The sequence below is a fragment of the Pleurodeles waltl genome, chromosome 3_1 (genome assembly GCF_031143425.1).
Source record: "Pleurodeles waltl isolate 20211129_DDA chromosome 3_1, aPleWal1.hap1.20221129, whole genome shotgun sequence".
Classification (NCBI taxonomy): Eukaryota; Metazoa; Chordata; class Amphibia; order Caudata; family Salamandridae; genus Pleurodeles; species Pleurodeles waltl.
In genome coordinates this window covers 1,841,923,056-1,841,949,926 of record NC_090440.1, presented here as the reverse complement: position 1 = coordinate 1,841,949,926, position 26,871 = coordinate 1,841,923,056, and the positions used below count along the sequence as shown (strand labels likewise).

The 26,871-nt window shown below is 43.3% G+C and overlaps 1 protein-coding gene across 1 annotated transcript in view; it reads left to right on the top strand.

The window, feature by feature from the left end:
- The window catches only part of COL3A1 (collagen type III alpha 1 chain), a 124,095-nt gene that overhangs the window by 47,948 nt on the left and 49,276 nt on the right, over positions 1 to 26,871 (top strand). The window contains exons 8-19 of the mRNA XM_069225930.1: positions 12,057 to 12,110; positions 13,606 to 13,659; positions 14,087 to 14,140; positions 15,534 to 15,587; positions 15,951 to 15,995; positions 16,433 to 16,486; positions 18,991 to 19,035; positions 21,194 to 21,247; positions 21,905 to 22,003; positions 22,103 to 22,147; positions 22,778 to 22,876; positions 26,728 to 26,781. Of these exons, the coding sequence (XP_069082031.1) occupies positions 12,057 to 12,110; positions 13,606 to 13,659; positions 14,087 to 14,140; positions 15,534 to 15,587; positions 15,951 to 15,995; positions 16,433 to 16,486; positions 18,991 to 19,035; positions 21,194 to 21,247; positions 21,905 to 22,003; positions 22,103 to 22,147; positions 22,778 to 22,876; positions 26,728 to 26,781 (711 nt within the window). The remainder of the gene's footprint in view (positions 1 to 12,056; positions 12,111 to 13,605; positions 13,660 to 14,086; positions 14,141 to 15,533; positions 15,588 to 15,950; positions 15,996 to 16,432; positions 16,487 to 18,990; positions 19,036 to 21,193; positions 21,248 to 21,904; positions 22,004 to 22,102; positions 22,148 to 22,777; positions 22,877 to 26,727; positions 26,782 to 26,871) is intronic.

Sequence of the window (26,871 nt, the reverse complement as noted above, 5' to 3'; positions counted from 1 at the left end):
TGCGATACACATAGAAAATAAAAAATGGGGAGAAATAAAAGTATTTCTCCTTGTTGCACCATGCTAACCCCACCCCTGGGGTGGCATTAGATTTTGGCGCTGCCACACATTATCAAATTCCTATAAATCTGGGGCAGCATCAAAAGCAATGGATGTTGCTGTGGAACGCCCACAGCAACAACCATTGAGGGGCCCATATGTACAAGTCAGTGTTAAGACACAAAAAGTGGCTAAGCACCACCTTGTAAATATGGTGCAGTGCATAGTGCCACCGGAACAACACAAAAAGTGACGTTCCAGTGGTGCTAGGAGCATGTAAATATGCCCCAGAATGAGGCTCCATAACATACTGTAAGCAAGGTATGGTGAAGCATGCAACTACAGAATACCCAATTGTGATTGTGACCACTATTCTTTTAATTTAAACATTTGGAACAGAGAAATTGTCTACAGCTATTCTAATAGACATAGAAGAGTGTTGTATTTCAGTAGGAAGCCCACACTTGTTCCGCTTTCCAGTATTGCTTTTACACCCTTTTGTCCTATCACAAGCCTAACTGCTCTAACACATTTGAGTGGTATAGAGGAACTATGAAGCCTGTCAACCAAGACATCTAGACAAATGTGTTTTTTGTTTGCTTGATGCTAGTAAAAACACCTCAAGGAGTGTGTGCAATCAGCCCCCCCCAGTAGTTCCACAAAAGGAATAAAAAAGAAATGCCTAAAATAGCATAAAATGTTACAAATTTCCGATGGCACGCTGGTGTCCCCAGCTACCACACTTCTTTTTGTCTACCTTAATGCACACCTGTAGGAAGTTGGCTCTGTATGTGCTATTTCAAAGTAAGGAATAGCATGCACAGAGTCCAAGGGTTCCCCTTAGAGGTAAAATAGTGGTAAAAATAGATAATACTAATGCTCTATTTTGTGGTAGTGTGGTCGAGCAGTAGGCTTATCCAAGGAGTAGTGTTAAGCATTTGTTGTACATACACATAGACAATAAATGAGGTACACACACTCAGAGACAAATCCAGCCAATAGGTTTTTATATAGAAAAATATCTTTTCTTAGTTTATTTTAAGAACCACAGGTTCAAATTCTACATGTAATATCTCATTCGAAAGGTATTGCAGGTAAGTACTTTAGGAACTTCAAATCATCAAAATTGCATGTATACTTTTCAAGTTATTCACAAATAGCTGTTTTAAAAGTGGACACTTAGTGCAATTTTCACAGTTCCTAGGGGAGGTAAGTATTTGTTAGGTTAACCAGGTAAGTAAGACACTTACAGGGCTTAGTTCTTGGTCCAAGGTAGCCCACCGTTGGGGGTTCAGAGCAACCCCAAAGTCACCACACCAGCAGCTCAGGGCTGGTCAGGTGCAGAGTTCAAAGTGGTGCCCAAAACGCATAGGCTAGAATGGAGAGAAGGGGGTGCCCCGGTTCCGGTCTGCTTGCAGGTAAGTACCCGCGTCTTCGGAGGGCAGACCAGGGGGGTTTTGTAGGGCACCGGGGGGGACACAAGTCCACACAGAAATTTCACCCTCAGCAGCGCGGGGGCGGCCGGGTGCAGTGTAAAAACAAGCGTCGGGTTCGCAATGTTAGTCTATGAGAGATCTCGGGATCTCTTCAGCGCTGCAGGCAGGCAAGGGGGGGATTCCTCGGGGAAACCTCCACTTGGGCAAGGGAGAGGGACTCCTGGGGGTCACTTCTCCAGTGAAAGTCCGGTCCTTCAGGTCCTGGGGGCTGCGGGTGCAGGGTCTCTCCCAGGCGTCGGGACTTTAGGTTCAAAGAGTCGCGGTCAGGGGAAGCCTCGGGATTCCCTCTGCAGGCGGCGCTGTGGGGGCTCAGGGGGGACAGGTTTTGGTACTCACAGTATCAGAGTTGTCCTGGGGTCCCTCCTGAGGTGTTGGATCGCCACCAGCCGAGTCGGGGTCGCCGGGTGCAGTGTTGCAAGTCTCACGCTTCTTGCGGGGAGCTTGCAGGGTTCTTTAAAGCTGCTGGAAACAAAGTTGCAGCTTTTCTTGGAGCAGGTCCGCTGTCCTCGGGAGTTTCTTGTCTTTTCGAAGCAGGGGCAGTCCTCAGAGGATGTCGAGGTCGCTGGTCCCTTTGGAAGGCGTCGCTGGAGCAGGATCTTTGGAAGGCAGGAGACAGGCCGGTGAGTTTCTGGAGCCAAGGCAGTTGTCGTCTTCTGGTCTTCCGCTGCAGGGGTTTTCAGCTGGGCAGTCCTTCTTCTTGTAGTTGCAGGAATCTAATTTTCTAGGGTTCAGGGTAGCCCTTAAATACTAAATTTAAGGGCGTGTTTAGGTCTGGGGGGTTAGTAGCCAATGGCCACTAGCCCTGAGGGTGGGTACACCCTCTTTGTGCCTCCTCCCAAGGGGAGGGGGTCACATCCCTAATCCTATTGGGGGAATCCTCCATCTGCAAGATGGAGGATTTCTACAAGTTAGAGTCACCTCAGCTCAGGACACCTTAGGGGCTGTCCTGACTGGCCAGTGACTCCTCCTTGTTATTCTCATTATTTTCTCCGGCCTTGCCGCCAAAAGTGGGGCCTGGCCGGAGGGGGCGGGCAACTCCACTAGCTGGAGTGTCCTGCTGGGTTGGCACAAAGGAGGTGAGCTTTTGAGGCTCACCGCCAGGTGTGACAATTCCTGCCTGGGAGAGGTGTTAGCATCTCCACCCAGTGCAGGCTTTGTTACTGGCCTCAGAGTGACAAAGGCACTCTCCCCATGGGGCCAGCAACATGTCTCGGTTTGTGGCAGGCTGCTAAAACTAGTCAGCCTACACAGATAGTCGGTTAAGTTTCAGGGGGCACCTCTAAGGTGCCCTCTGTGGTGTATTTTACAATAAAATGTACACTGGTATCAGTGTGCATTTATTGTGCTGAGAAGTTTGATACCAAACTTCCCAGTTTTCAGTGTAGCCATTATGGTGCTGTGGAGTTCGTGTTTGACGGACTCCCAGACCATATACTCTTATGGCTACCCTGCACTTACAATGTCTAAGGTTTTGTTTAGACACTGTAGGGGTACCATGCTCATGCACTGGTACCCTCACCTATGGTATAGTGCACCCTGCCTTCGGGCTGCAAGGCCTGCTAGAGGGGTGTCTTACCTATACTGCATAGGCAGTGAGAGGCTGGCATGGCACCCTGAGGGGAGTGCCATGTCGACTTACTCGTTTTGTCCTCACTAGCACACACAAGCTGGCAAGCAGTGTGTCTGTGCTGAGTGAGGGGTCTCCAGGGTGGCATAAGACATGCTGCAGCCCTTAGAGACCTTCCTTGGCATCAGGGCCCTTGGTACTAGAAGTACCAGTTACAAGGGACTTATCTGGATGCCAGGGTCTGCCAATTGTGGATACAAAAGTACAGGTTAGGGAAAGAACACTGGTGCTGGGGCCTGGTTAGCAGGCCTCAGCACACTTTCAATTGTAAACATAGCATCAGCAAAGGCAAAAAGTCAGGGGGCAACCATGCCAAGGAGGCATTTCCTTACACAACCCCCCCCCAAACGAAAGAGGATGAGACTAACCTTTCCCAAGAGAGTCTTCATTTTCTAAGTGGAAGAACCTGGAAAGGCCATCTGCATTGGCATGGGCAGTCCCAGGTCTGTGTTCCACTATAAAGTCCATTCCCTGTAGGGAGATGGACCACCTCAACAGTTTAGGATTTTCACCTTTCATTTGCATCAGCCATTTGAGAGGTCTGTGGTCAGTTTGAACTAGGAAGTGAGTCCCAAAGAGGTATGGTCTCAGCTTCTTCAGGGACCAAACCACAGCAAAGGCCTCCCTCTCAATGGCACTCCAACGCTGCTCCCTGGGGAGTAACCTCCTGCTAATGAAAGCAACAGGCTGGTCAAGGCCATCATCATTTGTTTGGGACAAAACTGCCCCTATCCCATGTTCAGAGGCATCAGTCTGCACAATGAACTGCTTAGAATAATCTGGAGCTTTTAGGACTGGTGCTGAGCACATTGCCTGTTTCAGGGTGTCAAAGGCCTGTTGGCATTCCACAGTCCAGTTTACTTTCTTGGGCATTTTCTTGGAGGTGAGTTCAGTGAGGGCTGTCACAATGGATCCATATCCCTTCACAAACCTCCTGTAATACCCAGTCAAGCCAAGGAATGCCCTGACTTGAGTCTGGGTTTTTGGAGCTACCCAGTCCAGAATAGTCTGGATCTTGGGTTGGAGTGGCTGAACTTGGCCTCCACCTACAAGGTGTCCCAAGTAAACCACAGTTCCCTGCCCTATCTGGCATTTGGATGCCTTGATAGAGAGGCCTGCAGATTGCAGAGCCTTCAAAACCTTCCTCAGGTGGACCAGGTGATCCTGCCAGGTGGAGCTAAAGACAGCAATATCATCAAGATAAGCTGTGCTAAAGGACTCCAAGCCAGCAAGGACTTGATTCACCAACCTTTGGAAGGTGGCAGGGGCATTCTTTAAACCAAAGGGCATAACAGTAAACTGATAATGCCCATCAGGTGTGGAGAATGCTGTCTTTTCTTTTGCTCCAGGTGCCATTTTTATTTGCCAGTACCCTGCTGTCAAGTCAAAGGTACTTAGAAATTTGGCAGCACCTAATTTATCAATGAGCTCATCAGCTCTTGGAATTGGATGGGCATCTGTCTTGGTGACAGAATTGAGCCCTCTGTAGTCCACACAAAACCTCATCTCTTTCTTTCCATCTTTGGTGTGAGGTTTGGGGACTAAGACCACTGGGCTGGCCCAGGGGCTGTCAGAGCGCTCAATTACTCCCAATTCCAGCATCTTGTGGACTTCCACCTTGATGCTTTCCTTAACATGGTCAGACTGTCTGAAGATTTTGTTTTTGACAGGCATGCTGTCTCCTGTGTCCACATCATGGGTACACAGGGGTGTCTGACCAGGGGTTAGGGAGAAAAGCTCAGGAAACTGTTGTAGGACTCTCCTACAATCAGCTTGCTGTTGGCCAGAGAGGGTGTCTGAGTAGATCACTCCATCTACTGTACCATCTTTTGGGTCTGATGACAGAAGATCAGGGAGAGGTTCACTCTCTGCCTCCTGATCCTCATCTGTTACCATCAACAGATTGACATCAGCCCTGTCGTGGAAGAGCTTAAGGCGGTTTACATGGATCACCCTCTTGGGGCTCCTGCTTGTGCCCAGGTCCACCAAGTAGGTGACCTGACTCTTCCTTTCTAGTACTGGGTAAGGGCCACTCCATTTGTCCTGGAGTGCCCTGGGAGCCACAGGCTCCAGAACCCAGACTTTCTGCCCTGGTTGGAACTCAACCAGTGCAGCCTTTTGGTCATACCAAAACTTCTGGAGCTGTTGGCTGGCCTCAAGGTTTTTGGTTGCCTTTTCCATGTACTCTGCCATTCTAGAGCGAAGGCCAAGTACATAGTCCACTATGTCCTGTTTAGGCTCGTGGAGAGGTCTCTCCCAGCCTTCTTTAACAAGGGCAAGTGGTCCCCTTACAGGATGACCAAACAGAAGTTCAAAGGGTGAGAATCCTACTCCCTTCTGTGGCACCTCTCTGTAAGCGAAAAGCAGACATGGCAAGAGGACATCCCATCTCCTTTTGAGCTTTTCTGGGAGCCCCATGATCATGCCTTTTAATGTCTTGTTGAATCTCTCAACCAAGCCATTAGTTTGTGGATGGTATGGTGTAGTGAATTTATAAGTCACTCCACACTCATTCCACATGTGCTTTAGGTATGCTGACATGAAGTTGGTACCTCTGTCAGACACCACCTCCTTAGGGAAACCCACTCTGGTAAAGATACCAATGAGGGCCTTGGCTACTGCAGGGGCAGTAGTCGACCTAAGGGGAATAGCTTCAGGATACCTGGTAGCATGATCCACTACTACCAGGATATACATATTTCCTGAGGCTGTGGGAGGTTCCAGTGGACCAACTATGTCCACACCCACTCTTTCAAAGGGCACCCCCACCACTGGAAGTGGAATGAGGGGGGCCTTTGGATGCCCACCTGTCTTACCACTGGCTTGACAGGTGGGGCAGGAGAGGCAAAACTCCTTAACCATGTTGGACATATTGGGCCAGTAGAAGTGGTTGACTAACCTCTCCCACGTCTTGGTTTGTCCCAAATGTCCAGCAAGGGGAATGTCATGGGCCAATGTTAGGATGAACTCTCTGAACAGTTGAGGCACTACCACTCTCCTAGTGGCACCAGGTTTGGGGTCTCTGGCCTCAGTGTACAGGAGCCCATCTTCCCAATAGACCCTATGTGTTCCATTTTTCTTGCCTTTGGACTCTTCAGCAGCTTGCTGCCTAAGGCCTTCAAGAGAGGGACAGGTTTCTTGTCCCTTACACAGCTCTTCCCTTGAGGGTCCCCCTGGGCCTAAGAGCTCAACCTGATAAGGTTCAAGCTCCAAAGGCTCAGTTCCCTCAGAGGGCAGAACTTCTTCCTGAGAAGAGAGGTTCCCTTTCTTTTGCTGTGTTGCAGTTGGTTTCCCAACTGACTTTCCTGTTCTCTTGGTAGGCTGGGCCATTTTTCCAGACTCCAGCTCTACTTTTTCACCCTGTGCCTTGCATTGTGCTCTTGTTTTCACACACACCAGTTCAGGGATACCCAGCATTGCTGCATGGGTTTTTAGCTCTACCTCAGCCCATGCTGAGGACTCCAGGTCATTTCCAAGCAGACAGTCCACTGGGATATTTGAGGAGACCACCACCTGTTTCAGGCCATTGACCCCTCCCCATTCTAAAGTAACCATTGCCATGGGATGTACTTTTCTCTGATTGTCAGCGTTGGTGACTGTGTAAGTTTTTCCAGTCAGGTATTGGCCAGGGGAAACCAGTTTCTCTGTCACCATGGTGACACTGGCACCTGTATCCCTCAGGCCCTCTATTCTAGTCCCATTAATTAAGAGTTGTTGTCTGTATTTTTGCATGTTAGGCGGCCAGACAGCTAGTGTGGCTAAATCCACCCCACCCTCAGAAACTAGAGTAGCTTCAGTGTGAACCCTGATTTGCTCTGGGCACACTGTTGATCCCACTTGGAGACTAGCCATACCAGTGTTACCTGGATGGGAGTTTGGAGTGGAACCTTTCTTGGGACAGGCCTTGTCTCCAGTTTGGTGTCCATGCTGTTTACAGCTATGACACCAGGCCTTTTTGGGATCAAAGTTTTTACCCTTGTACCCATTGTTTTGTGAAGAGGCTCTGGGCCCACCCTCCTGTGCAGGTTTTTGGGGGCCTGTAGAAGACTCTTTACTATTTTTAGTTTTGGTTGTCTCATCACCCTTCTGCTGGGGAGTCTTTGTGACCCCTTTCTTTTGGTCACCCCCTGTTGAAGTCTTGGACACCCTTGTCTTGACCCAATGGTCCGCCTTCTTTCCCAATTCTTGGGGAGAAATTGGTCCTAGGTCTACCAGATGCTGATGCAGTTTATCATTGAAACAATTACTTAACAGGTGTTCTTTCACAAATAAATTGTACAGCCCATCATAATTACTTACACCACTGCCTTGAATCCAACCATCTAGTGTTTTCACTGAGTAGTCAACAAAGTCAACCCAGGTCTGGCTCGAGGATTTTTGAGCCCCCCTGAACCTAATCCTGTACTCCTCAGTGGAGAATCCAAAGCCCTCAATCAGGGTACCCTTCATGAGGTCATAAGATTCTGCATCTTGTCCAGAGAGTGTGAGGAGTCTATCCCTACACTTTCCTGTGAACATTTCCCAAAGGAGAGCACCCCAGTGAGATCTGTTCACTTTTCTGGTTACACAAGCCCTCTCAAAAGCTGTGAACCATTTGGTGATGTCATCACCATCTTCATATTTAGTTACAATCCCTTTGGGGATTTTCAACATGTCAGGAGAATCTCTGACCCTATTTATGTTGCTGCCACCATTGATGGGTCCTAGGCCCATCTCTTGTCTTTCCCTCTCTATGGCTAGGATCTGTCTTTCCAAAGCCAATCTTTTGGCCATCCTGGCTAACTGGATGTCCTCTTCACTGGGGCTATCCTCAGTGATTTCAGAGGTGTTGGTCTCTCCTGTGAGGGAACCAGCATCTCTGACTATTATTTTAGGAGTCAGGGTTTGAGGGACCCTGTTCTCCCTAGATAGGACTGGTAGGGGGGAATTGTCCTCCAAGTCACTATCCTCTTCCTCTGAGTTGCCACCCTCAGAGGGGTTGGCCTTTTCAAACTCTGCCAAAAGCTCCTGGAGCTGTATTTTGGTAGGTTTGGGGCCCATTGTTATTTTCTTTAGTTTACAGAGTGACCTTAGCTCTCTCATCTGTAGATGGAGGTAAGGTGTGGTGTCGAGTTCCACCACATTCACATCTGTGCTAGACATTATGCTTCTAAAAGTTGGAATACTTTTTAAGAAACTAAAACTGATTCTAGAATCTAATTCAAACTTTTAACAAACTTTTAAACTCTAAAAGAAATGCTAAACAGGATCTAACACAAGGCCCTAGCAGGTCTTTTAAGAATTTAGAAAACTTTTCAAATTGCAAAAATCAATTTCTAATGACAATTTTGGAATTTGTCGTGTGATCAGGTATTGGCTGAGTAGTCCAGCAAATGCAAAGTCTTGTACCCCACCGCTGATCCACCAATGTAGGAAGTTGGCTCTGTATGTGCTATTTCAAAGTAAGGAATAGCATGCACAGAGTCCAAGGGTTCCCCTTAGAGGTAAAATAGTGGTAAAAATAGATAATACTAATGCTCTATTTTGTGGTAGTGTGGTCGAGCAGTAGGCTTATCCAAGGAGTAGTGTTAAGCATTTGTTGTACATACACATAGACAATAAATGAGGTACACACACTCAGAGACAAATCCAGCCAATAGGTTTTTATATAGAAAAATATCTTTTCTTAGTTTATTTTAAGAACCACAGGTTCAAATTCTACATGTAATATCTCATTCGAAAGGTATTGCAGGTAAGTACTTTAGGAACTTCAAATCATCAAAATTGCATGTATACTTTTCAAGTTATTCACAAATAGCTGTTTTAAAAGTGGACACAGTGCAATTTTCACAGTTCCTAGGGGAGGTAAGTATTTGTTAGGTTAACCAGGTAAGTAAGACACTTACAGGGCTTAGTTCTTGGTCCAAGGTAGCCCACCGTTGGGGGTTCAGAGCAACCCCAAAGTCACCACACCAGCAGCTCAGGGCCGGTCAGGTGCAGAGTTCAAAGTGGTGCCCAAAACGCATAGGCTAGAATGGAGAGAAGGGGGTGCCCCGGTTCCGGTCTGCTTGCAGGTAAGTACCCGCGTCTTCGGAGGGCAGACCAGGGGGGTTTTGTAGGGCACCGGGGGGGACACAAGTCCACACAGAAATTTCACCCTCAGCAGCGCGGGGGCGGCCGGGTGCAGTGTAAAAACAAGCGTCGGGTTCGCAATGTTAGTCTATGAGAGATCTCGGGATCTCTTCAGCGCTGCAGGCAGGCAAGGGGGGGATTCCTCGGGGAAACCTCCACTTGGGCAAGGGAGAGGGACTCCTGGGGGTCACTTCTCCAGTGAAAGTCCGGTCCTTCAGGTCCTGGGGGCTGCGGGTGCAGGGTCTCTCCCAGGCGTCGGGACTTTAGGTTCAAAGAGTCGCGGTCAGGGGAAGCCTCGGGATTCCCTCTGCAGGCGGCGCTGTGGGGGCTCAGGGGGGACAGGTTTTGGTACTCACAGTATCAGAGTAGTCCTGGGGTCCCTCCTGAGGTGTTGGATCGCCACCAGCCGAGTCGGGGTCGCCGGGTGCAGTGTTGCAAGTCTCACGCTTCTTGCGGGGAGCTTGCAGGGTTCTTTAAAGCTGCTGGAAACAAAGTTGCAGCTTTTCTTGGAGCAGGTCCGCTGTCCTCGGGAGTTTCTTGTCTTTTCGAAGCAGGGGCAGTCCTCAGAGGATGTCGAGGTCGCTGGTCCCTTTGGAAGGCGTCGCTGGAGCAGGATCTTTGGAAGGCAGGAGACAGGCCGGTGAGTTTCTGGAGCCAAGGCAGTTGTCGTCTTCTGGTCTTCCGCTGCAGGGGTTTTCAGCTGGGCAGTCCTTCTTCTTGTAGTTGCAGGAATCTAATTTTCTAGGGTTCAGGGTAGCCCTTAAATACTAAATTTAAGGGCGTGTTTAGGTCTGGGGGGTTAGTAGCCAATGGCCACTAGCCCTGAGGGTGGGTACACCCTCTTTGTGCCTCCTCCCAAGGGGAGGGGGTCACATCCCTAATCCTATTGGGGGAATCCTCCATCTGCAAGATGGAGGATTTCTACAAGTTAGAGTCACCTCAGCTCAGGACACCTTAGGGGCTGTCCTGACTGGCCAGTGACTCCTCCTTGTTATTCTCATTATTTTCTCCGGCCTTGCCGCCAAAAGTGGGGCCTGGCCGGAGGGGGCGGGCAACTCCACTAGCTGGAGTGTCCTGCTGGGTTGGCACAAAGGAGGTGAGCTTTTGAGGCTCACCGCCAGGTGTGACAATTCCTGCCTGGGAGAGGTGTTAGCATCTCCACCCAGTGCAGGCTTTGTTACTGGCCTCAGAGTGACAAAGGCACTCTCCCCATGGGGCCAGCAACATGTCTCGGTTTGTGGCAGGCTGCTAAAACTAGTCAGCCTACACAGATAGTCGGTTAAGTTTCAGGGGGCACCTCTAAGGTGCCCTCTGTGGTGTATTTTACAATAAAATGTACACTGGTATCAGTGTGCATTTATTGTGCTGAGAAGTTTGATACCAAACTTCCCAGTTTTCAGTGTAGCCATTATGGTGCTGTGGAGTTCGTGTTTGACGGACTCCCAGACCATATACTCTTATGGCTACCCTGCACTTACAATGTCTAAGGTTTTGTTTAGACACTGTAGGGGTACCATGCTCATGCACTGGTACCCTCACCTATGGTATAGTGCACCCTGCCTTCGGGCTGCAAGGCCTGCTAGAGGGGTGTCTTACCTATACTGCATAGGCAGTGAGAGGCTGGCATGGCACCCTGAGGGGAGTGCCATGTCGACTTACTCGTTTTGTCCTCACTAGCACACACAAGCTGGCAAGCAGTGTGTCTGTGCTGAGTGAGGGGTCTCCAGGGTGGCATAAGACATGCTGCAGCCCTTAGAGACCTTCCTTGGCATCAGGGCCCTTGGTACTAGAAGTACCAGTTACAAGGGACTTATCTGGATGCCAGGGTCTGCCAATTGTGGATACAAAAGTACAGGTTAGGGAAAGAACACTGGTGCTGGGGCCTGGTTAGCAGGCCTCAGCACACTTTCAATTGTAAACATAGCATCAGCAAAGGCAAAAAGTCAGGGGGCAACCATGCCAAGGAGGCATTTCCTTACAACACCTGCCGCAAAAGTCATACTCAGACTAGAGTCTACTGATTAGTCAATGTGGCAGAATGTGTAAAAAAGAGAGAGTTGCTGCATACTCCATTATAAAGTGATATGCACCTAGTTTTTATATCCTATGATCCTGGGGTCATTAGATTTGTTAAATAAAATTTTGTATTGTATATCTCATGGCAGTTAGAGGGTAGATCAATTAGTTAATGAGTGGGAGAATGGGTGTGGGTATGGGTGTTTAGAAGAGTGAGTGAGTCATGGACTGAGAGACAGCATGAGTTGGTAAATGACTGGCTTGATATCGTGGTTTGATATCCGATTTCCTGACATATCAATACAATGTTAATGCCACCTTTCCACCTCACATTTGTAGACACCTGTTACATACTTAGCAACATGGTCTTTGTTGCCTATCACTTAATGTGAACTCTAAATTGTGCATTTCCTCATAAAAAGAATGGATGACAGCCCATGTTCATTGCTACCAATAGCCTTGTAACACCTTACCACTCACATATTGGCAAACTGACTTTGATTTGTTGTTTGGTAATAAGTGATACTTTATCTTTGTTAGGAAGCTACCTAAAGGGTCCTTGCATCCTTGCCCAGCTTTGTGTACCACTACCATCAGCTAAGTGTATGAATGGGTAATCAGTAAATACTCCACATACATATATGATTTACAGGGTGGATGGTGGAGCTAAGAATTTAGAATATATATATTTCGGTGTGATAATTACAATGACCACAAAACCTATTTAGGTGACAAACAACAATGTAACTTCATTTTTATTATTTCAGGGTCCCCCTGGTCCACCTGGACATGCAGGCCCCCCTGGTCAACCTGGAAAAGATGTAAGTGCTAGATGGGGATTGTTGTGAAAAATAAATACAATTACATAAAACAACTCTTATTCCATTGGTACCGGGAAGTTTGGTTAACAAGCATCATTTAAACAGCAGGTTTGCTGTTCTTTCTGTTCTTAATTCTGCTGTAGCAGTACGTATTCCACTTACCTTTTCCTTTCTATAGCATCTATTTTATTTACACTCAGCTTGTTTTCATATTGCAGTTCAGTTCTATTGTGTTTCCCCAACTGAAGTAAACATTGGTTGTTTGACCATAAGCTTAATTCATTCTTGCAAATATCAAACATTACTTAATTTTGTGCTGCAGATTGTTAACAGACATGAGATCCAAGCATGCATGCCTGCCATGAAGTAAACAAAAAGGAATTATTGGAAAGAATGAGCAGCCTTTTGCCCTTATTGGCAACATCTACACAATAAAGCACTTCAAGCAGGCCAAAAGTAAATAATAGCCTGTTCATTATAAATCAGTTTTATTGATCCTTGAAGCATACAGGCCTATGCTTAGGAGCTTCAATGAATGCATACAGGTAGGCCTTGAAGGGGTACTTGTGCAAAAACAATGACTTGCGTCTGCCAGGCCTCATTACAAATGATCAACTCTCGTTCTTAGTATACCACTTTTGGATTTACCAGTTCAGCTTGTTAGAGAAAGACTTGGAAAGAGGAAGTATTAGAAAGGGGTTGTGTATAGAGGAGGCAGAGAATAATGAAGGTGAGAGAAGTACTCCTGACAGATTGATAGTGATCATGGGAGCAATGCCAGGGATCGGCAGGAGACCCATAATCATAGCCTAGGTAGTGAAAGGATAGGGAGAGGTGGTGTTTATGGAGGATGAGTAAAATTAGTACCTGCTATGAAGGGGGAGTAAAAAGGTGCAGGATGATCATTGGTGAGGTAAACTAGAAGTCAATGAGAGCAAAGCAAAAAAGGAACATATAATTCCCCCATCCCGGGAGAGTTTCAGGAAAGGCATGTACACTGGTCATGTCCATGGGGGTGGGGTGGGTACCCAGGCAAATGAGGGACCGTAATAAAAGGACCTTTGACCTTTAAAAAATGTGATGAATATGCAGCTTCAAACTAGACTGGAAGCAATTCACCATGTCCTATTTCTCAAATAAAGAAATAAACCTTTCCCGTCATACATCATGGCAATATTCTTTGTTTCACAATGTAGGCTTAAAATTGTCTTTAGTGCACCTGCAAAGGACATTCAAACTTTCGCTGCCCCTATAAAAGTTAAGACACCAAACCTTTAGACTTGAAAAATGCCACATGCATGATCTTTAAAGTCCCAGAAAAAACATTAGAAGCTTATTTATATTTGTTAAAATGTATTCTGTTTGCCTCATTTTAATGCGTATTCTTCTACATTTTTCTAGCAATGCAATAACATGCAATTCGGTGTTCCTGTGGAAATATGCATCCCCTTCTCTTTAAGTCTCAAAAAAGTAATACATGTTTTTCTTTAATTAGGGTGAAAGTGGAAGATCTGGGAGACCTGGTGAGCGTGGATTACCTGGGACAGCGGTAAGGTTTATGGCCAATATTTTTTAACTATATGCCATTTAAACATTAGTAGGTGCAGCATAGCTTCTTGGAAGTCAGTCTTCAGTACAATAAAGAGATTCCACATATGCATTTGCATATCTTTATTTACCCTATCAAGTTATCCCATTTAATTAAGTGTCTGAGAGTTAGCCCTCAATTATTGTAGACTGATTGTTCGGATTCAACCACTTCTTTCCTCCTTCCTGCATCTATTGCATGCTGTCTTTCAAGTGTATCATTTCAGGCCTGTTCGTCGTTGTTGAGGTAGTTCTACTCATTGCTGTTCAATAATGGAGTATAAAAATTCCCCATAACTGAATTCAGGTCACTTAGAGCAAAGCTTATAAACTTGCTGAAACATTTTTGACAATATAGTTAGAAAAATATTTCTTTGTTTCATTTTTAGGGCGCAAGAGGTCCTCCTGGCATAGCTGGTTTCCCTGGAATGAAAGGTCACCGAGTAAGTATTTATTTTTAGGCATCTGGTAAGCACTACCACTGTTAACAGCTACCTAATTAAACCTTCACAATACATATAAGCACTCTAAGTTAGAGGTAAGGACATTTACTTAGGCAACCGCAGTATATGAAGGAAAAACATAACTGTGTTGTTCCAAGAAACAAGTCAAGACCCTGGCGTGGCAATGTTGGTATTTTTCATACAAACACAAGCATTTACCCAGCAGTCACCTTTCAAGACTTTGGTCCCATAATCTCATATATACATTTGTAACATTAAATACTACACTCATCTACCCAAGAAAAGGTATCCTTGCCTCTAGGGAGCCTACATACTGTACTAAAACCTTGAGTTTTACAGTGTATTGTTTACAACACATTCTATACACTCTATACTGAATGTAACAACAGTCTAAGCTTCATAACATTCCACAACGCTCTTCTCATTGATAGATAGCACACAAACTCATAGATCATTCACAGCAATTAAGGTATGATACCTTCCCAAAACATCAGTGCTTCCATAAATGAAGCTTTGAATATTTGTTAGTATCCTTTGGGTATTCTTTTATTTAACCTACACTCAACAGAAGGTGTGTATTCACATTATTAGGAAATCTGATGGTATCTATTATTTAGAAACTGTACTTATATATTGCTTTGACATCTCTGCATTCTGAGATACAAGAACAAGATGCATTTTGCCTCGGATTTGTTCACCCAGCGTTTTAGGTAGTAGTAGACGTTTCAGGTCACAATTTGTATTGAAATGCCTGGGGAATTTTTGTTTTTCAATTTAATGGCAATAAGGATACTTTAAAATTGCACTTTACTATATGAGCAGGTATTGCCACCTTTTGATGATGCTGCAAATAAAGGTCAAACTCCTGTAAGCCTGTAATTGTGAAGTGTGCTGCATATTGTAGATTCTACAGCTGGTCTAGTCAATATTTAAGCCAAGTAATCCATTGTAGAATAATCCAAGTTACAACTACTGATAAGTGGCAAGTTGATGCTGCAAGACACATGGATTACTTTGAATTTGAATGTATTCTCCAATATTCTGCCTTTTATGTTCATGTTCAAATAAGTAAATAGGCGTGATTAGCAAAATTAACATTTTGCAGTCAGTTATTTTTGTTACAGTTGTCCATTACATTTGGTAAAGTTGTTTTGTGTCACAAGGTCCTCACAAGTATGGAAGTATGGCTCATTAAAAGTTTTAAAAAGCCCAAAATGCAAACTTTATGTTCCAGACTGCTATGTATAAATATTTTATATATATATATATATACTATGTGTATATATATATATATATATATATATATATATATATATATATATATATATATATCTCACACCATACGTCTCATACTCACTGCTTGTTCCTATAGGGCTTTGATGGACGAGATGGTGCCAAAGGTGACACGGGTGCTCCTGGCGTTAAGGTAAGACCTTCTTGTAGCTCTACGGAGAATAAGTCCTAGAGTATACCATTATTGATAGAACAATTGTTAACCATTATAAGTCAATTTTACTGATTCCCTCAAAATTTCGCTACATGCCAAACTGTTGTTCGAAATAATTGTGTTGGCACATATGTGAACTGCAGCCTAACTATGCCATATTCTTAAAAGATTCTTAAATATAAATTATTTATGTATTATACATCATCTAGTGTTTCTTTCCCATTTCTCCTGCACAGCACATTTTACTTACTTTACTAGTTGAAGGTAGCATTGCTGTATTTTTAACTTATAGAGCATTGTTCTTTGTCCATTTTTGTCTAAAGTGGTGTCCTTCGTTCACAGGGGGAACCTGGCAATCCAGGAGACAATGGCTTACCTGGCTCAGCGGTAATTACTGCATGTCTTCTGTTAGAAAAGTAAAGGGTGGAAAATGCAGTGATGTCACTTCCTGTGTAGATGGATTCTAGAAGAAGCTGTGATGTCACTTGCTGTTGATATGGATGCTGTGAAATCTGTAGATGGCTTCTTGTTGGGTGTTGGGAAATTAAGTCTGTTTGACTGGATGTTTTTTAAAGGTGGTTTTGGCGGGAATCCACTCATGTGACTTCCTGTACAGGTGGGACCTGGGAGATACAGTGATGTCACTTTCTTTCAAGTCAGATAGTAACTTCAGAAATGTCATCTTGCTAAATTGTATGCTGGGATAGGAAGTCTGTTTCCCTGGCTTCTTCTTCTAAAGACATTTTTGTGCCTGTCAAATTGCATGAATTGATACAGGATACGTATACCAATCTTTAACAATTGCATTTTGCTCTGCTTCATAGGGTCCAAGAGGTCCAGCTGGTGAAAGGGGTCGCCCTGGTGGTCCTGGCACTGCTGTAAGTCAATAAACCGAATGTATCCATGATAAATCACCCACTTAGGGCAAATGACTATGACACTTAGGTTACTTTAGGCTTATGTTTTATTATTAACCTGTCTAAATAGCACTGATCTCAATTGAAGATGTAGATGATTTGAAATTTATAACACATTAACCCAAATGCAAATGGTAAATGGTATCGCACATTGTATGAAGTTCATTTATGGGACTGGTGCAAAGATACACCACTATGTACCTGCCCTGTCAAGTCAACTAGAGTATATTCCTACATTACTTATTTCTGTCGACCCAAACACAAATTTATATATTTCAATTGATTAAACCCCAATTTATTTTATGAATAAATTGAAAATATTTAAGCATTGCCCTGGGCTCTACTGAACCATTAATATCCTAACGCTTGTCAAAACACTTTTTTCAAAACTCTGCATGACAGAATCTTTACACCCCTTTGATACTATCTTTTTCACATACCTTTCACACAGAGTTTAATAATGCCCCTGAGCCTAGAATTTTTTTTTATATCATTTTAAACCCCCGGGATTGTATTTTTAATTTATCGATTCTATTTAGAAGAAAGTATGAAGAAAGAAAAAAATGCTATAAGGATATAGCATTCTATCATAGCCAGAGATGATTCACACAACTCTTTCCAATAATAGCTGCTTCCGTCCCTTTAGCAATATGAATATGATCAGAAACCTTAAAGCAACAGGATTATATTCTGGCCCTTTATTTGTTTTTGCATACATCACATTTTAAAAGGAATGTTCCCTACTTCTAGGATTGCCTCTGTGGTCTCTAACCCTAGACCTTTGGCCCTATTACAAATAGGGTGCACTTTCCGTGTTTGTTCTAAGGCGCTCCTTCAAACAAGTGCACCGTGGCCATGCAGGAAAAGTGCACCCTATTATGTTGAAAGCACTGCCGTAAGGGCTGCTGCAAACTTGTGCTGCCCTAGGGGCAGTGCATTCAATTGAAATACAGAACCGCTGCTCCAAAGCCACTCAGTGTTTCACTGTGCAGGTGGCAACCTGTCTGCACTTTTAAGAGGGGAGAGAGATAACTTGCAGACAGGTACCGTAAGTGACTGCAACCACCTGGAAGGGAATGTCTGGGGGTCTCTAAGGCCCCCTTGTTCCCCTCCAAAGGGCTGCCATCAATGGGCGCATTGACAGTGCACCATCCTTTTTTAGCGGACTTTCAGTGAGCTTCTGGAGGAGAGCTTCTTCACCTTTGTGCCCGCGTCCATAATACAGTGCAGGCACCGTGGTAAAGAGATTTCCACATTTGCATGGGGCCACCCCCATGCAAATAAGGGAATGCCTTTTTGAGATAGTGCTGACTCCATATGTGCACCAGTGCTATCTGTATTACCAAATAGCCCGGGAGCGCGCAATGTGGGCACACATGCCCGTTGCTCCCCCGAGGCACTTTCTATAATATGGCCCCTGATGCATCTGGTAGAGGTGGTTTAGCTTGCTCAAATAACCATGTCATTAGGTATTGTGAGGCATTGGGCTCTCTCCTTGGGAGCAGTAAATAATTGTGTTCTTCTATTTGTCATTCTTTACTTACTCAACACGTCAGGTCTTCAGCAACAATGCAATGCAGTATTGTGTATATTATGGAGAATAGATGTCACATACACTACACGGAGGGTGTTCATACAGACTAAGGGTCTCATTACTAGACTGGCGGGCCAACGGTCGGCCATCCAGCTGGCCAGCCCCCTGGAGAGGAGACCGCTGCAGAGCTGGTGCTCCCCCGTGCCAATTACGAGGGTTCCACTGGGCTAGTCCAGTGGAAACCGTGCAGCGGCATTGGCCTTGGCTCCTCATGAATCCAAGAACAGTGCCGTCGCACAGATGCCCTCAGAATACACACTGTCTGCTGCAGCAGACAGTGTGCATTCCAAGGGTGCTAGGTGGTAGTGGCCTCTGCACTGGCCATGCCACAGGCATGGGCAGTACAGGTCCCCCCGTTGACACCAGCACTGTGTTTCTGCTAGTCTTTCCATGGCGGGGTCCCCACCATGGAAAGGCTGGAGGAAAAAATAGTTTTGATCAGCACAGCGCCATCGTGGCTGACCACAAGTCTGACCACCATCAACTCATCAGGAACCTTGTTCCCGGTGGAGACAGTGGTCCCCTGGAGGTCTGACTGCCAGGGTCATAATGTGACAGTTGGACCGCCTAGAGAGCAGCGGTCCGACCATCCCTGTGAGTCCGGTGGTCCTTGGATCACCAGACTCATAATGAGGCCCTAAATCTGAACAAACTTTCCCTTCTCATTAGTATCAGAAGTCAGTTTGGAAAAGGTGCCATTTCTATGTAGTTGTGTGGGAACAGGATGCTCTGCACATGCTATGATGTCTCTTATGATGTTTCCATGACTGACATTAGTGACATGATACCCAGAAGTCAACCATCCATTACCAGATTTAAAAGTGTCATGTATGCCATGATTTGATAATTGTGCTTTTGGTGTTCCTTTTAGGGTGCCCGTGGAAACGATGGTGCTCCTGGAGCTGCTGGACCATCTGTAAGCTTTTCTTTTTAAAATATTTTCGAAGCTATAGAAACTGATGTGCATGATCAGTAATAATAAACTATGATAAAAAGTCATTCAGTTTGCTCCATTAATTTCTAAGTATTCTTTTGGTCAGAGTTAGACGATAAAGACAGTACTGGAGATGGGCCACCGGGTAACCAAACAAACACAGGGCAAAAAACTTGAAGACATTATACTTTCACTTGAATAGGTTGAAAAGTGTACAGTAGCGAAGAATGCCACAATGTTTTCATCACTTTAAGAATGAGCCTGTGCACATTTAAGTCTTACTTGAAGGCATGTATGTATTTATTTACAAGTGTAAGGTAGCCACAAAAGGTGAACTTTCCCTCATAAAAGAGCAATCTTAAATTCCTTTAATTAAACCAACACTCTCTGAATTTGAGAGTGGGGATCAGACTTGGCAGCAAAACATTGAACTACTACTAAATTACATGCTGAATGCAACAGATAAGGCCAGAAGTAACTTTCCTGAGAAATCTATTTGATAAGATCCCACATTCATTATATGTTTAAGGGCTATTTAACGTTTACATTCAACTATACATGCAACCCTCCGCACCTCTTCCTGAGCTTGATGAACATTTAGCTATCCTGGGACTGCTAAGACTACCTCATTATATGACTGAGACCCTAGACTTACCAGTAACCTTACAAGAGATCAGGGAAGCCATTAGACACACGAGACGAGTTAAAATGCCAGGACTGAATGAATTACCCTTAGAACATTTTTACCATTTTTGGATCACAGTTATGTCTCAGATTAATGATGCCATGTAATGAAGCACAGACCAGTAACACAGTTCCACAGACTACTAGAGAGACAGCTATAGCTATTATACCTAAAATGGTTAAAGGCCTTCTTATAGTGGTGTCTTATTGCAAAGCATTAATTACTGAACTTAGGGCCACATACAATAACAGATTTTTTCCAGACACAGATGGGAAAAACTCTGTCATGCGTCAGGTGCCGTAGATCTCAACATTTTTGTGAAAGTGATAGCTAGTAGAGTACTGCCAGTGCTACATCATCTCATTCATCCAGACCAAAATGGATTGTAGCTCAGCGTAGTATCACCCCTAATTTGATGCAATTATTCCATATCATTATGGAGGCAACAGAAGAAGAGCTGTGGTCTCCATTAATGACTTAAGATATAGAAACAAGTTTTGGCTGTTTTTGATGGACATACCTTTTTGACGTCCTGACCTGGATGATGTTTGGTGCTGAAATTATAAATAAAATTAAACAGCTAGAGTTCCATTGTAGTAAATATATTCAGAACCAGGGGTAGTGGTGAAGGGTACCAGACAGGGCTCTTCCGCTTATCCAGATTGTTTGCCTTGGTGATGGAGCCTCTATTCTGCCATTTTAGGCAGTATGGTGAAGATCAAGACCTGATAACTGCCAATAACATCCATATCATCTTTCTATATGCAGATAAGATATTTTTATACATCTTTAACCTTGAACATCAGCTGGCTGAGGGAATGCTGCTGCCATAAGCCTTTCAAATGTTTTCTAGCCTAATGGGGCACTGGGACAAGCTATGTTTTTCCCACTGCATTGCACAAAAAAGGAAGCCCTTGCTACTATAGACGCAACTCCACTGACATGAGTGACCAATACTTTCAAGACTTTGTCTCAGGCAGCATGCCGAACAGTGACTGTGATACACTACTCTGTAATGTTCTGGATCTGCTTCCCTCTTTCAGCAATATAGAGATTCTCTCTCTCTGAAATGGTGATCTTTTCAAGATCATATATTTCTTGTTAATATTTCAATAATTTTACCACACACCTTTTTCACAAAGTTAAACACCATACTGACAGATTAGTGTGAAGTGAACAAAGACACAAGTTTGTATTCAACAGACTACAACTATCTGCCATAACCAAACCATTGACAGCTCTGAGAGACAAATGCAATAGGACTATGGAAAAATAATTAACAGAAGCTGAGTGAGACACAATTACAGCACAGATGGCTAGGGTACAGAGAAACAAAATATTTAAATTGATGGAGTTGAATTATGTTCACCATATATCTCTATTTAACTTATTTTTTCTGTTAGCAGTTTAGGTAAATTTGTTAAAGTTGATTGTGATTTTCTTGTTTTATTTAAGGGTCCTCCCGGTCCACCTGGTACAGCTGGATTCCCTGGAGGCCCAGGACTTAAGGTATTTGACAACTCCTTCTAAAAAAAGAGGCATTCATATTTTTGAAACTATGAAAAGCAGATCAGAATGGAATATGCAAAGATGCATTCTAAGAAAGAAAGAGCACATTCTGAAGAAAGTAAAATATAAAGAAAAAATATCAGTGAAAGAAATAACCATATAGAGTTGGATAATCAAAGGGATATACATAGAAGACAAAAATACAAAGAATCAAAGGTGTTTCAATTCAAATCTAACTAACATATTTTCTCACAATGTGATAGATATTCCCTGCAAAGAGCTCAGGAAACCTTTTGACTGTACAACCTGTGCCTCTGAAAGATTAGTATGGTTGGTGAAGAATCGGTCAAATGTTGCTTGACATCTCATTTACTGCCTCAGCTTTATTCAGAGGTACAGGACTATTCGAAAGTTCTTGAGCTCCCTTTGGGAAACAAACTTCAAACATATTGTAAGTTGATGTTTTTCTAGATCCTTTATCTATCATAGACTCCTATATCAATGATGAAAACACAACTAAACACAGCAAGCATGTTTGGTCAGTATAGTCTGTATTTATCACTTGCATTTATCTGATCTGCCTACACTATGCATACTTGAGATTTCAAAGAACAGTACCAAAACAGTTAATATTTTCTTTCATATTTATATCCACAGGGTGAAGCTGGTGCACCAGGTTCCCGTGGAACTGATGGGGCTCCAGGTGCAAGAGGAGAACCTGGTCCCCAAGGTCACGTTGGTGCTACTGGTCCTATTGTAAGTCTCAAGAAAAACATTGTTTAAAGTATGGAAAGAGAGATTTCAGATGGCAACAGTCCACTGCAATCAATATTGTTGTTATTTGTCCATTCTCAGGGTCCTGCTGGCAGAGATGGGGCACCAGGCGGAAAAGGTGAAGTGGTAAGTATTCCATTCAGAAATATACGGTCACAAACCAACAGCAGACTTTTTCTAATAGCAGTAGGTTAGATGTAATCTGCATTTTCAAGAGGTACTTTCAAAGAAACAAATGCGCTGCAAATTGATCCTTCCGAGAGCACTATGTCACTAACTAGACATCTCAAAACATGCCTAGCAATAACATCTTCAAGGATGCTGTTGGGTTTTTTATTCTATTATGCTGTGCATTTGCCTCTTATCATCATTCCATTTATGAGATGCACAAAACCTGGAGGTATCGAGGGTTGAGGGGGTAAGGATTAAAATGCCCTGGAAAGGAGAGGTTTTGAATTATTTTCTGAAGGTGAGGTTGAGAAGATTCACGCCAGCTATTTCTCTTAAAATCGATTATTAATTCTACTTTGTGAACCATTACCATATGGTTAATTTAACACCTCTTTAGTTGAACAGTTAAAAAATGGGACATAAAATTGCTATAATATTGTTAGATGAACATCTCTTTCAGTATATTGCAGGCAGTCATAGTAATTTTTAAACATCATACTTCCAACCATCCAATTTTTGGAGGTCAGATTTTATATTAGTATTGTCAAAATATGCTCACAAACGATGTTTGATTCTTTCCTTCAGGGTCCTGCTGGTCTTCCTGGTGCTCCTGGATTAAGTGGGGCTCGAGGAGCTCCTGGTCCCCCTGGCACCAATGGAATTCCTGGGCAAAGAGGTGTATCTGTGAGTATTATCTGTATCTGTATGTTAAAACCCAGGTTTTAGAATGATAGAAACCTTTCCTTAGTCACCAGTGGAGTTCAAAATATAGCACTTTTAGCTCATGCATTTATCAAAGGACCCTCTTGTAAGAAGGAGAGCACCAGCTAACTACATTTTTTCAATACATCGAAAGCAACTGATGCACTCAGTTAGAGCTGTAACAATGTCCTGACACCCATTTTATGATTGCATTGATGTTAATGTCACTCTAAATACATGGACCTCCACTACATATTGGCAGAACCTTCACTTCACTAAACTCTAAATAGAGTTTTAAAAAGGTACATAGGTAAATAAATGTCAGTTTGTACGTACAAATGAACAATTGTTACAAATTCTCAATGGTGATTGTAAATGTACAATTTTGGTAAGAAGGGCAGATCAGCACAAATTGTGTTCATAAAAGTAACATCTGATATTTATTTTACTGAATTGACATATGTTTCACAATTTACATTTTTCAGTGAACATTTCCATGGCACTTAGCATGTCTCTAGGCCTTCTGTTAGGAAAGGATTGGATACTGATGGCATGATACAGCAAGAACGACACAGACATTTGTTTTGATTCAAATTGCCACATTTAAAGATGTTAATTTTGGTGAATACTAAATTTCAGAATTAAGGCTCGTCAATATCTTGCACCTGGAAAAGGCAGTAACCAGAATTTCAAAGAAACCAAAGACATTTTCATTAACGGAATGCCCATTTCACACATGCCAGCTGTATTAAGAAATGATTTGGTTATATAATAATACTCTCCATTATTCAGAGCATTCTTTCTCTCATTCAGTGCTTACTCACCCACTATTTGTTTGAGGTGAGACCACATCGTCTGGCAGGCACCGAGGTGAAGTCTTTTTGTTTCGCCTTTTCAGTCCCCAAAATCCCCCTTGAGCCCAGATGGAGTTACAAAGGGCCACAATAATAATTCTGTTATGTAACCACACCACTCCTGTTGAACACTGAAATGAGGTGGAAAGAAATAATACAGACTAAAATAATTTACTAATAGTAGTGGCACTAACACGTCGTCACCAAACATCTTTACTGCAGCCACTAACGGCCTGATTCTCAGTGCTCAGAATGTATTACATCACCCAATAACTGAAAAAAGCCATCAGTTTAGTTTGATTTAGCAAAACAGAAAGTGAAACAAAAGTGAAACACAATCAATTATGAGGAACTACAGAATATCAGCTCAAAAATCATTTGCCTCGTACTCCTTGCACTGTAACCTTTAGCATTAAAAATAAAGATGGAGCAACCCACCGTTCCAGCCTAAAAACCTAAATCTGGAAGACCCTAGAACTTCCAACCAGAATATTGACATACCCTGTTAGAATGTCCTTGAACCCACTTCAAAAAGCAAGAGCGGCATCTGTATAAATTCTTAAAATTGCCACTAACCTAGAAACTCATTGCCACTGTTAAGACAAGTTTAGCCCTTTCCTAGAAGCACTGAAAACCATGCACAGGTCGCAGATCACCAGAACTATGCCACCCTAGACAATCACACCAGAACCAGTCAGTGAACATCTATGGAATGCAAACTCCTCCAAAGTACATGAATCAGGAGTGAACTCCTGCAAACTGGTAGAGAGGGAACGCCAAATATTGGCCAAAAGGGTAACCAGCCTCAGCACAATTTTGCTTCAGAAAGCATGCAAAGAAATACTGGCCTACAGGACAGAGAAACAAAGTCCCACAATTTCTCACATAATGTAGCATCAACCATAAAAAAGTACAAGATTATTTTTCTTTGAAGTTATTAAGTAAGACATTAACTTTTTACCTGGTTAAATAACAAGCATGATGTTTTACGGGCAGCACATTTTGTAGTAGAAAGTGGAAATAGATACATTTTCTTCAATCAGATTCAAAAGTGATATGTGATGCCTAAAAATTATGTTTTCCAGGTGGCTAGATAAAGAAAAATAATGAATCCTTTCCTTCAGAAATAAAGTTTTATTTACTAGAAGAGGCTGGGGCCAGATTTACTAAGATGTGACGCAGTGCAACGCAGCAATTCAACTTGATGCACTACACCACATGGACAGGGCAGTAGATATGATGCATCCTGGTATCTCGCTGAGTTAGTGCACACAGTGCAGCCTAGCACCTATGGAGGCACCCTTGCATGATGGTGCATGGGTGTCTGCATTGCAGACAGGATTGCTTTTCTGTCGGAAAGGAAACACTCCCTGCACAAAAACAATCCTTAAAGGCTTTATCCTCTTTCTTCGTGGGCTACAGAACAACTTGATTTGCACAATATGTGAAATGCCAGCCTCTTAATTTTCCCAAGTATACATGTGATGCATAAACCTGAAATTGAAGTTCTTTCTGGTTAGGTCCCTAAGTGGATGTCTAGAGGAAACGCAGAGAGTAAAAAATAAGATAAAGGGTATATGTCACTTCTAGTCCCACACATCTGGTTCTCTGCAGGAAAGGAAATTCGATAATCTCACTGACTTGAAATAATACTTCCTTGCAATCATTTATGAGGTTGCATAGAATCCATCAGATTAGGAGAAATTTAGTCAAACGAGGCGTAAGAAGATTTTCATCTCTCACATGTCCAATGGCTCTTTCATTCACAGTTCTCTTTGTTTTTTTTAGCCAACATCTTATGTCTACTTCGTCCAGAGACACAGCATCTGCCCCAGGCAAGAAAAGCTGGGCTGTCTGCTATCTGCATTGTACTTGTGATCCCTAGACTGCTCCAGCTGCTTATTCATCATGACAGAGATACATTAAAACACTGTTACTCCACACACAAGAGCTGTGCTTTCTACTTTGGATACATTTACCTGACCACTTAAAGAGACCTCAAAGGTGTTTACAGTTATAGGTTGAGGTTCCAAACCCAAGACAGACTTCTAAACTCTGCTGGCCAAGTTTTTTGCCAAGAAAGATCCTTGTGGGTATATGGATGTGCTCCATCTCACAATGGGCCATCAGAGGCTCTTTTTTTGGAGGCCAAAGGGGGGGGGGGGTGTAGGCATGTTACCAAAGGTCTCAGAGAAGCCATCAAAGAGAGCTGTTCTCCACCTGCAGTGCTACAACAATGCTCTTCTATTGAATTTTTTACATTATGAGAGAAGCACTGTCCAGCTCCTTAAGTACGGTCTAAGCCTTGGAAGTTGCAATCAAATCCTAAATTATTAACCCCTACGACCGTGGAAATGCCCACTGAACCATGTAGACAAATTAAAGTATTTTCTATAGGTATTCTCTTAGACCCCTACAAAGAAATGAGAGGCTATGTTTAGTTTCACAATGTGAAAAGAAAGTGCAGCCATGGAGTTAAGGCAGTATGAATAAATTTTAACTAAGGGCAGTACAACAAAGTAATAGTAGATTTTGACAAGAGGCTACTTCAAACCTGACATAAAAGAAACTAATGAAACAATACACTGCCATTCAAATCGTACAATTTGCCTCCTTTTACAATTAAAATTTTACATTTATTATAAAAGCACATGTTTCACAAGCGCTTATCATTTCACACAGTGTTCCTTTTTCAAAAGGTAAACAGGAAGTTTTTTTATTAGTGATCTGAAGCAAACCTCACTTTGGAATGCTCTCTGCAAGCTTTAGGCAGCCTTTGAATACTCCCTAAGAAGTGAATTAAACCTATCTGACTCTTCAAATAGTTATAAAAGTGCACTGCAATTTTATAACTATTTGAAATATCCTCAAATCCTCATATCCTCATCTAAAGTGTTGATGCTGAGTAGCATCTATAGCTGTTATCAAAAGATTGATAATACTTACAATAAAATTTTTCTCAAACTATGTTTTCCTTAGGGAGAACCTGGTAAGAATGGTGGAAAAGGAGACCCTGGCCCAAGAGGAGAGCGGGTAAGTATTTTCTAGCCTATTACAACTATGCTATCTGCGAGCAATACACATTTGTGGATGGTCATGTATTTGTTTATAACTTCTATGTTA